This window comes from Sciurus vulgaris (assembly GCF_902686455.1).
Source record: "Sciurus vulgaris genome assembly, chromosome: 8".
In the NCBI taxonomy this organism is placed as follows: Eukaryota; Metazoa; Chordata; class Mammalia; order Rodentia; family Sciuridae; genus Sciurus; species Sciurus vulgaris.
Window position 1 is genome coordinate 5,529,658 of NC_136468.1, and position 12,649 is coordinate 5,542,306.

Genomic DNA, 12,649 nt, shown 5'->3' on the forward strand with positions numbered 1-12,649 from the left:
AGTATTTAGTCTTTAGCAAATCTAGTTGATCCAGACTTAGATTTACTTTTTTTAATCAATCATTTTTGGAAGTAAATTTTGATTTCCTTCCTTCCTTCCTTCCTGGTATTGGGGATTGAAACCAGAGGTGCTAAACCACTGAGCCAAATCCCCAGCCCTTTTTGTTTCATTCTGAGAAAGGGTCTCACTAAGTTGATCAGGGCCTCACTTAAGTTGCTAAGGTTGGCTTTGAACTTGTAATCCTCCTGCCTCAGCTTCCTGAGTTGCTGGGATAATAGGCAGATGCCACTAGTTTTGACTTCCAAATTTTCTTCCAAGGTTTGAGAATGTTGGTCCCCTGGGTATCAGTGTTCGTATATTTAAATAACATGGTATGCCCATTCAGTGGTGGCTAGCTGAGTAGCTGAGAGCTGAATAAGTAGTGTAAACAGTCTTCCACCCTGCTTGTGCATGGTGAATTAAAGACAGGTGTGTAAAATGTGCAGCACACTATAAAGTACTGGCATGCAGAGAACATCTCAGAGCTATCAGAGTGCAATCAGATGGATCTGGGGACAACTGGCTGGCCAAAGCACTACGCCCAGTGAAAAAACGTCAATCTCAAAAGGGCACATACTGAAGGATTCCATTTATATAACATTTTCAAAATGACAAAAATCAGAGATGAGTGATTGCCAGGTATCAGGAGGGTGGGGAGAGGAAGAGGTATGACTTGGAGGCAGCACCAGGGAGGCTGCTGGCGGAGGAACAGCATGAACCTGCACGGCAACAGTGGTCCTAGCAGTCTGCACGTGGCTAAAACACACTCATTTTATCAGAGTGGAGTCCTTGCTTTCCACATTTTACTGTGATTATATAAAATGTAATCAACAAAGATACTAGATGAGAGATAAGCAAAACTTAAATCTACAACTATTTCTAAAAAGTTTTTGTTTTAAAGTTAGCAAAGGGAAAATTTCAAGGGCCAAATTCAGGTAGCACACTTTATAAACAGATTACAAAAATAAGGCATATCTTCAAAATAATCCCACAGCAATGAACAGGCATCTTGGCTCAGCTGTGACTGCAGCGTAGGCGCCGTACCCCCATGTGTCCAGTGACCTGTGTGAGCGACAGCCTCAGTGCACAGGGCCAGGCACAGCGGCACCTACCAAAGTCGCTGTCATCGTCCACGAGGATGATTTCATGCAGAAGGTGCGCTGGCGTGCGGTCCACCACACTGTGCACTGTCCGGAGCAAGGCAGAAAAAGCTTCATTGTAGAAACAAATGACAACACTAGCAACTGGCAGGTCAACTGGGTAAGACTTTTCTTTACATCTGTAAACATAAAGATGAGAAAAACCTGACATTTAATTAAAAACACTTGCTAGTCCCTTGTTCCGCTTTTTTTCCTAATTACAATTTTTTTTTAAAAGCACAAATGGAAATACTGGTTTTTTTTCTTCAAATGTTTTATATTTTGTTAATAATTTCTCCCTCTGGTACCTACTATCTTAATTACTGTTAGGTCAACAGTTGTAAAACTTCAAGGTTGTTTTTCTTTTGTGGTAGAGAAATAACATAACAATTTGAGTTATTTTTGCTGAAATCACAGCTTCTCCTCGGTGAGTTTTCAAAAGGAAATAGAAACATCATAGGAAAACTCCACATTTGAAAATTTCATTTTTTGCTCAATAGTAGAGAGGGTTGATGATAGAACCACAGTGTCTCCACAGGGGAGATTCCCGGTGAGCACTACTTGCTAGAAGGGGTGAGGAGGCTCTCAGCAACAGGCGGCGGAGGCCTGCCCTCCGCGTCCTGATTCCCTCCACAGCTCCACCGCCCTCCAGCACTGGCCGCAGGCGCCAGCCTTCTGCTCTTCTCCTGCAGCCTGAGACCTCAGGTCGGTCCTGGCAGCACGCGGTACAGTCTTGCGCGTGCATGCTCCCCAACTGCTGTTCCCGCACATGGAAAGGCCTCCACTTCCACGAGGCCTGACTGGACCGAGCCCAGAGTGCCTGCTTCCCGCCTCAGCCTTCCCCAGGTGCCACTGCAGTGCCCAGCTCACCTACCTGCCTCCCCGCTGGACATCCAGCCCTGGGAGTCTAGGGCTACATCTTATCCTACTTATTGCCAGGGCCTATCCCAGTACTTAGCAAACAGAAAGCACTCAATAAATGTTGGTGGAATGAGAAAGCCTTTCAAAAAGAAAATGGACCTATAAAGGTTATAAGTGAAATAATTCTCTACTGACTAATTTCTTTTGGTCACAACTCCAAAAATACAAAATTTAAAATGAATTTAGGTTCAGGTTATTTAATCTGCGGCCCCTCCTCCTTCCCACGTGATAAGAAATTTCAAGAGACACAGCAAGTTCTAGGGCCTTGTTGGCGAACCTTAGACCACAGGATTCGAGGACAGTACAAAGGGAAAGCTCAAGCTTTCTGCGCCAGGTGAACACCATCCTGCTGACTCAGACTGGCACTAAGCACTGTCACCACACCACATGAGCAGAAAGGAAGTCGACGTACGCAGTGTCCCTGGTGTCAGGCACATCTCTGTGGTAGCCCAGGCGGTTGGAAATGAGCATGTTAAAGGCGTGCTTCTGATAGCCCAAGTCTCTCAGCTCCTGATCACGCTCACTGAAAATCATACCTGAAAAAGAGTGAGGTTACCGTCAGCGCACAGTCTGGAGGGCTTTCCAGTTCCTGCCATGATGTCTGAGCTTCCCAAAGTCTCGACTCAACCCTATTATTTACCAGAGAAGACTCATATTTCTCAAATCAAGTCTCCAGTTTCAAATAGGTAAACAGATTAAGGTCAAATTCTTAACATGTGGGAAAAAGTGAAGTATGCCTTAACCATAAACACCACCTGCTCAAAGGTCAGAATCCTAAAAGCATTTTATATTCAAGAGACATACTGAGCTGGGATCAAGACAAATTTTCTTCTGATAATTTTCCACAAAGCAGTGAATCATTAAATCCCAATGACTTCAACAGCCACCAATCTTGGTCAATTTTTATATGAACCTGCCCAAAAAGACTAGTGACAGGCTTCGTGTGAGCAGGGCTTCACTGCCCAGGAGCTCCCGTGCAGGCCTCCAGAGCCGCAGTGCTTCCCCTGCTTCCTGTTTCCGCCACAACTCTCACCGGCTTAGAATGAGAGCCGCCCCTTTCGTGCTCCTTTCCCACGTGGAACCCTCAGCCTCTCCTTGCGGAACAACTCCCTGTGAAAAGCACTTCCCAGTTCTACCCACGGAAAGCTAGGCCCACGGACACCAACAGATGCTGAAAAGAATGAATGCTTTCACTACCAGAGGAACTGGGAGATGCAGGGTTCTGAAAGCGAAGGGGCAACTCTGTTCTTTAGCACCGGCTCCTGTCATTCAGGGATGGGTGGCAGGGCCTGGGGTGTCTCCCAGTGCTCTTGGGCACAGGGTGCCTGGTGCTGGGGCAGCATGAGCTTTGAATATGCCTGTGGCCAGAGCAGTGCAGGACAGCCTTCCCAGCACACGACAACACATCGCTATCTGCACCTCACCTAGGACGGGAAGTCCACCAGAGAAGAGGCTTTGGCATAAATGTGGAAGAAATGAAATCGGCATCGCTGGATACCCAGCACCAGGTTGGCACCTGGCAGATTCTCAGTGCTCCTCCATTCAGACATCACCACACAGACCTCCTGCCCAGATTAGAAAGAACCTTTTCCTAACAAAGATCTCTTGATGAAAAATTATTTCAAATTAAAAGATCACTTCTACACATTTTTCTTCCTTCCTTGTCCAAATACAACTACAGCCAAACCTCGTTAATTAGGAGTTATTTCAATTACTTTATAATTAACTGCAGATTAAATGAGAAAACGTTTGTAATTTTAAATTTATTATTGACAATCTTTCTAAAATGTAATTTTTCAATTTCTTTTCTATAATTGTTTACTGATAGCTTCATAAATCAGCAATCTTTCAGATATTACTATACTGATTTATACTAATTCCTTCTAAATTGTTTCCTTTTTAGAATTTAGACAGGCTCTTCCATTTTTAATTGTAGTAATGGATTATCCTAAAAAGTACCATAACTGACATGTAGCACATTCACAATGCTGTACACTCTAACGATTACCTAGCTGCAAAGCATATCCCCACTCCACAAGGGGCCCCTGGACCCACTGAAGCGGTCCTCAATGTCCTGCCCTGCCCTGCCCAGCCCCTGGCCACCACTAGTCTACTTTCGTCCATGCAGTTGCCTCTTCTGTACGTTTCACACAAACGGATCCCACAAGCAGGTGCCCCGTGTCTGGCCTCATTCACCTGGCATGCTTTGCAAGGTTCATCCATGTTGCATCATGCATGATAACTTCACTCCTGTTCATGACGAAGAGTACGCTCATGTGTGGGTGGACCCACACATTCCCTTCATCAGCTGGCGGAGCCTGAGCTATTTCTACCTGTGTAGCATTGAGTGCTGCCATGAACTTCTGTGTACAAGTTTTTACACCCAATTGCAGTTCTTTTGCATGTGTGGGTATGCAGTGCTGGGGATGAACCCCGGGGCCTCACAGTACTTGGCAAGCGCTCTACTGCCCGGGGTAAAAACTACTGGCAATCCTGCTCCACTTACTGGGGAACCACCGACCTGTCCAGTGGTGCACCACCCAACGCCCCCCACCAACCTTCACTGGTGCTTTCATCTTCATTAACACCATAGGGGAGTGTGAACGGTTCTCTCCCTTTGGTTTTAATCTGCATTTCCATACTAACAAATTCTGTTAAGATCTTCTTGGGTCTGTTGGTCACTGGAATAGCTTTGGAGAGATAGCTAACAAATCTTTCACCATTTTTAAATTCAGCTGTTTGCCTTTTTATTGTTGAGTTGGAAGAATTCTTTACATATTCAGGATACGGGTTCTTCTTAAGAGATATAATTTGCAAATATTTTCTCCCATTCTGTGCACTATCTTTTTTAACTTAAGTGTTCTCAATGTACAAAAGTTTTTATTTTGGTGTTCAGGGGGGATCCAAGATGGCGGACTAGAGGGAGGCTGCGTTCCTTGTCGCTCCGTAACTCCAGTTTCAAGCAGAGGATATCTGTTTCTTGGTGAGGCAGTTTTTGCTGCTTATCGATCCCCAGCTGTTTACCCCATTTGTCTGCTGTGATGACCTGCAGTCTACCAGCATATCAACACCTTTTATGAGTGCAGATTGCTCACTGTCAGGCGTCTGTCATCCGCCATTTGCCCGCCTCTCACCTGTCCATTGCCTGCCTTACCCCTATCCATCACCCAACGCACGAGGTTCACCTCCCAATCGTCCAACAACAGTCAGCAAACTGATCGCCGACTGCCAGTGGAGCACCAGCTACCTGCTGTTGCCTGGAAGTTCACTGTTGCAGGTTTGATTACACGTGGCTGCTGCCATTTTGAGACAACAGCCAGGCCCTGTAGGACCCCTGGCCAGACTGACTGAGCCCCGTCTCCAGGATCCCTTAGCCAGACCGATCATTCCCTGCCTCTGGGGCCCTCACATCGACTGACTGCTCCCTGCCGCCAGGACCCCCAGACCAACTGACTGCGCCCTATCACCGGGACCCCAGACTGACTGATTGCACCCGGCATCCAGGATCCCACAACCACACAAAACACAGCGAACCTCCAGGACCCCTGCCGGACCAACCACATCCCGTCTCCAGGACCTCCTGCTCTGACCACGTCCACCCCTGAGCTGCAGCTCCCCATTGCCAACACATTTCAAAGCCAGAGCGGCCATCCTGGATAATCCTGGAAGCCCTAGCTCCAATCTTTGGGTGGAGCAAATCCCATCCTGAGATGCCTGCTGGAGGCTTGAAGCTCATTGTCAGGTACCTCTCATGCATCAGGCTACTGAACACTGGGAAGATCCATTAGTATATGACTGTTATACAGTAGATTTTCTTTTTTTCTCCTTTTTAAAAATTTAAGTTTTTATTTCTTTATTTTTCTTGCTCTCTTTTCCTTTTGTTTACCTGTTCCCTCAGAGTCTCTTTCTCCCTTTTTTGCATGCTAACATCCGATTTCTTTTGATTACACTCTCACACTTTCTATTTTCTAGAACTTCTGTATATTCTTTTCTTATCCCATTAACAGCCACATTCTATCCCTCTGCATCCTCTTTGTCTCCATTAGAAACTGCAGACATTATTGCAAACCTGTTTGTTTTACCGAAGATAACATCTGAACTCATTTTGTTTACTACGACAATTTTTTTATTGTCCCCATAGGGGCTATTTGGTCTAGGATTGCATAGTGTCTGATGTGGGCACTGCTAATATTGATCCCCCTTAAAGAAAGGGTTTTGGAAACCTATAGGGCCACTATAAGCCTATAGGGGGAAATCTGCAATACCCCAGATCTGCACTGCTAGAGGAGAAGCTACATGAACAACATGAAAAAACAAGGGAAGAAAATGATCCAAACAAATCTAGATTCGATAGTAATAGAATTCAATGACAGTATGTTAGAAGAAATGTCAGAAAAGGACTTCAGATTATACATGATTAAGATGATTCGCGAAGCAAAGGATGAGATAAGAGAGCAAATGTAGGCAATAAATGATAATACCAATAAGCTGAAAGAGCACCTGCCGGAAGCAAAAGATCATTTCAACAAAGAGATAGAGATTCTCAAAAAAAAAAAAAAAAAAAAAAAACAAACAGAAATCCTTGAAATGAAGGAGACAATAAACCAAATAAAAAACTCAATGGAAAGCATCACCAACAGACTAGACCACTTGGAAGACAGAACCTCAGACAATGAACACAAAATATTGAATCTTGAAAATAAAGTTGCCCAAACAGAGAAGATGGTAAGAAATCATGAACAGAATCTCCAAGAACTATGGGACATCATGAAAAGACCAAATTTAAGAATTATTGGGATTGAGGAAGGCACAGAGATACAAACCAAAGGAATGAACAACCTATTCAATGAAATAATATCAGAAAATTTCCCAAACCTGAAGAATGAAATGGAAAATCAAGTACAAGAGGCTTACAAAACACCAAATGCACAGAATCGCAACAGATCCACACCAAGGCACATTATAATGAAAATGCCTAACATTCAAAATAAAGATAGGATTTTGAAGGCCGCGAGAGAAAAGCATCAGATTACATATAGGGGGAGACCAATACGGAGAGCAGCAGACTTCTCAACCCAAACTTTAAAAGCTAGAAGGGCCTGGACCAACATATTTCAAGCTCTGAAAGAACATGGTTGCCAACCAAGAATCCTATACCCAGCAAAACTAACCTTCAGATTTGAAGATGAAATAAAATCCTTCCATGATAAACAAAAGAATTTACAAATAGAAAGCCTGCACTACAGAATGTTCTCAACAAAATATTCCATGAGGAGGAAATGAAAAACAACAATGTAGGTCAGCAAAGGGAGGAACTACCTTAGAGAAAAACCACTCAAAGGAGAAACCCAGCCAAGTTAAAAACCAAAAATAAGCCAAATGACTGGGAATACAAATCATATCTCAATAATAACCCTGAACGTTAATGGTCTAAACTCATCAATCAAAAGACATAGACTGGCAGAATGGATTAAAAAGAAAGACCCAACAATATGCTGCCTGCAAGAGACTCATCTCATAGAAAAAGACATCCACAGACTAAAGGTGAAAGGATGGGAAAAAACCTACCACGCACATGGACTCAGTAAAAAAAGCAGGGGTTTCCATCCTTGTATCAGATAAAGTGGACTTCAAGCCAAAGTTAGTCAGAAGGGACAAAGAAGGACATTTCATACTGCTTAAGGGAACCATAAATCAGGAAGACATAACGATAGTAAATATTAATGCCCCAAACAATGGCGCATCCCTGTACATCAAACAAATCCTTCTCAATTTCAGGAATCACACAGACCACAACACAATAATTCTGGGTGACTTTAATGCACCGCTGTCACCACTAGATAGATCTTCCAAACAAAAACCAACCAAAGAAACCATAGAACTCAATAACATAATCAATAACTTAGACTTAATAGACATATATAGAATATTCCATCCATCAACGAGCGGATTCACTTTCTTCTCAGCAGCACATGGAACCTTCTCGAAAATAGACCATATGTTATGGCACAAAGCAGCCCTTAGGAAATGCAAAAAAATAGAGATACTGCCTTGTGTTCTATCAGATCATAATGGACTGACAGTAGAAATCAATGACAAAATAAAAAAGAGAAATTACTCCAACACCTGGAGACTAAATAATATGCTATTGAATAAAACATGGATAACAAAAAACATCAGGGAGGAGATTAAAAAATTCTTAGAGGTCAATGAGAACGATAATACAACATATCAAAATCTCTGGGACACTATTATGAAAGCAGTACTAAGAGGAAAATTCATTGCATGGACTGCATTCCAGAAAAGAATGAAAAAAACAACTAAACGGCCTAACATTACAGCTCAAAGCCCTAGAAAAAGAAGAACAGAATAATAGCAAAAGTAGTAGAAGACAGGAAATAATTAAAATCAGAGCTGAAATCAATGAAATTGAAACAAAACAAACTATTCAAAAAATTGACAAAACAAAAAGTTGGTTCTTTGAGAAAGTAAACAAAATAAACAAAACCTTAGCCACACTAACAAAGAGAAGGAGAGAGAACACTCAAATTACTAAAATACATGATGCAAAAGGAAATATCACGACAGACACCACTGAGATACAGAACATAATGAGAAACTACTTTGAAAATCTGTATTCCAACAAAATAGAAAGTACCGAAGACATTGACGAATTTCTAGAGACATATGCTCCTCCCAAACTGAACAAGGAAGACATACACAATTTAAACAGATCAATATCAAGCAATGAAATAGAAGAAGCCATTAAAAACCTACCATCCAAGAAAAGCCCAGGACCAGACAGATTCTCAGCTGAGTTCTACAAGACCTTCAAAGAAGAACTCATTCCAATACTTCTCAAAGTATTCCACGAAATAGAAAAGGAGGGTACCCTACCGAGCTCATTCTATGAAGCTAATTTCACCCTCATACCCAAACCAGGAAAAGACACATCAAGGAAAGAAAATTTTAGACCAATATCCTTGATGAATATAGATGCAAAGATCCTTAACAAAATATTGGCAAACTGTATCCAAAAACATATTAAGAAAATTGTGCACCACGATCAAGTGGGGTTCATCCCTGGAATGCAAGGATGGTTCAACTTCCGTAAATCAATAAACGTAATCCATCATGTCAATAGACTTAAGGATAAGAATCATATGGTTATTTCAATTGACACAGAAAAAGTGTTCGACAAAATACAACACCCCTTCATGCTAAAAACACTAGAAAAAATAGGGATAGTAGAAACATACCTGAACATTGTAAAGGCTATTTATGCTAAGCCCATGGCCAACATCATTCTTAATGGAAAAAAACTGAAACCATTCCCTTTAAAAACGGGAACAAGACAGGGATGTCCTCTTTCACCACTTCTATTCAACATTGTCCTCGAAACTCTAGCCAGAGCAATTAGGCAGACTAAAGAAATTAAAGGGATATGAATAGGAAAAGAGGAACTTAAGCTGTCACTATTTGCGGATGACATGATTCTATATTTAGAGGATCCAAAAACCTCCTCCAGAAAACTTCTAGACCTCATCAATGAATTCAGCAAAATAGCAGGCTATAAAACCGACACGCATAAATCTAAAGCATTTTTATACACAAGCGACGAAACAGCTGAAAGGGAAATGAGGAAAACAACCCCATTTGCAATAGCCTCAAAAAAAATAAAATACTTGGGAATCAATCTAAGTAAAGAGGTAAAAGATCTCTACAATGAAAACTACCAAACATTGAAGAAAAAAATTAAGGAAGACCATAGAAGATGGAAAGACCTCCCATGCTCTTGGATAGGCAGAATTAATATTGTCAAAATGGCCATACCACCAAAAGTGCTATACAGATTCAATGCAATTCCTATTAAAATCCCAATGACGGACATCACAGAAATAGAGCAAGCAATCATGAAATTCATCTGGAAGAATAAGAAACCCAGAATAGCTAAAGCAATCCTCAGCAGGAAGAATGAAACGGGGTATCGCAATACCAGAACTTCAACTATACTACAAAGCAATAGTAACAAAAACGGCATGGTATTGGCACCAAAATAGACAGGTAGATCAATGGTACAGGATAGAGGACACGGACACAAACCCAAATAAATACAATTTTCTCATACTAGACAAAGGGGCCAAAAATATGCAATGGAGAAAAGATAGCCTCTTCAACAAATGGTGCTGGGAAAACTGGAAATCCATACGCAACAGAATGAAACTAAACCCCTCTCACCCTGCACAAAAATCAACTCACAATGGATCAAGGACCTTGAAATCAGACCAGAGACCCTGCATCTTATAGAAGAAAAAGTAGGTCCAAATCTTCATCTTGTTGGCTTAGGATCAGACTTCCTTAACAGGACTCCCATAGCACAAGAAATAAAAGCAAGAATCAATAACTGGGATAGATTCAAACTAAATAGCTTTCTCTCAGCAAAGGAAACTATCAGCAATGTGAAGAGAGAGCCTACAGAGTGGGAGAATATCTTTGCCACTCATACTTCAGATAGAGCACTAATTTCCAGAATGTATAAAGAACTCAATAAACTGTACACCAACAATACAAATAACCCAATCAACAAATGGGCTAAGGATATGAACAGACACTTCACAGATCTACAAGCAATCAACAAACATATGAAAAAATGTTCACCATCTTTAGTAATAAGAGAAATGCAAATCAAAACTACCCTAAGATTCCATCTCACCCCAATTAGAATGGCGATTATCAAGAATACAAACAACAACAGGTGTTGGAGAGGATGTGGGGAAAAAGGTACACTCATACATTGCTGGTGGGACTGCAAATTAGTGCAGCCACTCTGGAAAGCAGTGTGGAGATTCCTTAGAAAACTTGGAATGGACCCACCATTTGACCCAGCTATCCCACTCCTCGGCCTATACCCAAAGGACTTAAAATCAGCATACCACAGAGATACAGCCACATTAATGTTCATAGCTGCTGATTCACAAAAGCCAAACTGTGGAACCAACCTAGATGCCCTTCAATTGATGAATGGATAAAGAAACTGTGGTATATATATACAATGGAATATTACTCAGCTATAAAGAATAATAAAATTATGGAATTTGCAGGCAAATGGATGAAATTGGAGAATATCACGTTAAGTGAGATAAGCCAATCTCAAAAATCCAAAAGGCGAATGATCTCACTGATAAGCGGACGATGACACATAATGGGGGGGATGGGACGGTGTCAAGAATGGAGGAAGGAGGGACTGTACAGAGGGAAAAGAGAGGTGGGAGGGCTGGGGGGGAAGGAAAAAAATTACGGAATGAATCAAACATCATTACTCTATGTAAATATATGAATATGCAAATGGTATGCTGTTACTCCATGTACAAACAGAAACAACATGCATCCCATTTGTTTACAATAAAAATAAATTTAAAAAAAATAAAAAAATAAAGTTGTGTTCAAAGTTTGAAAAAAAATGTTTTTATTTTGATGTACTTCAATTTACCTATTTTTTTCTTCACTGCTTGTATTTTTGTGTTATATTTTAGAAATCACTGCCAAGTCCAAGATCATGAAGACTTATCCTTGTAGGTGTTTGAAGGTTTTCACTCTTATATTTAGATCTATGGTCCATTTTGAGGTAATTTTTCCAAGTAGTCTGAAGGAATGACCCAAAACCATCCTCTGCATGAGGACACTCCCTTGCCCCAAACACCATGTGATGAAAAGGCTATTTTTTCCTCATTTAGTGGTCTTAACCCCCGCCTCCTTTTTCTAAAAAAATTTTCTTTTAGATTTGTTCTTAGATATACAAGGCAGTAGAGTGTATTTTGACATAATATACATATATGGAGTATGACTTATCCTAAGTAGGATCCCATTCTTATGGGTGTACATGATGTGCAGTTTCACTGTGGCTTATTCATATATGAACATAGGAAAGTTTTATCTGATTCATTCTACTGTTTTTCCTATTCCTGTCTCCCCTTCATTCCCCTTTGTCTAATCCACTGAACTTCTATTCTTCCCAATCCCCTTGTTCTGTGTTAGCATCCACTTATCAGAGAGAACATTTGGCCTTTGGTTTTTTGGGACTGGTTTATTTCACTTAGCATGATATTCTCTAAATCCATCCATTTACCACCAAATGCCATAATTTCATTCTTCTTTATGGCTGAGTAATGTTCTATTGTATACATATGCCACATTTTCTTTATCCATTCATGTTGAAGGACACTAGGTTGGTTCCATAGCTTAGCTATTGTGAATTAAGCAGCTCTAAACACTGATGTGGCTACATCACTGTAGTACGCTGATTTTAAGTCCTTTGGGTAACAGAGTGAGAAGTGGGATAACTGGGTCAGATGGTGGTTCCATTCCTAGTTTTCTAAGGAATCTCCATACCACTTTCCATAATGGTTGCACCAAGTTGCACTCCCATCAGCAGTGTTATGAGTATACCTTTTCCCCCACATCCTTGCCAACATTTATTACTTGCATTCTTGACAAGTGCCATTCTAACCGGAATAAGATGGAATCTCAGTTTAGTTTCAATTTGCATTTCT

At 41.2% G+C, this 12,649-nt stretch overlaps 1 protein-coding gene across 5 annotated transcripts in view; it reads right to left on the reverse strand.

The window, feature by feature from the left end:
* Window positions 1–12,649, reverse strand: part of GALNT11 (polypeptide N-acetylgalactosaminyltransferase 11) — a 44,279-nt gene that overhangs the window by 16,517 nt on the left and 15,113 nt on the right. For all 5 annotated transcript variants that reach the window (XM_079151041.1, XM_079151042.1, XM_079151044.1 and 2 more), the window contains exons 3-4: window positions 2,512–2,635; window positions 1,152–1,318 (exon numbers count right to left, since the gene is read on the reverse strand). In XM_079151041.1, coding sequence (XP_079007167.1) covers window positions 1,152–1,318; window positions 2,512–2,635 — 291 coding nt within the window. The remainder of the gene's footprint in view (window positions 1–1,151; window positions 1,319–2,511; window positions 2,636–12,649) is intronic.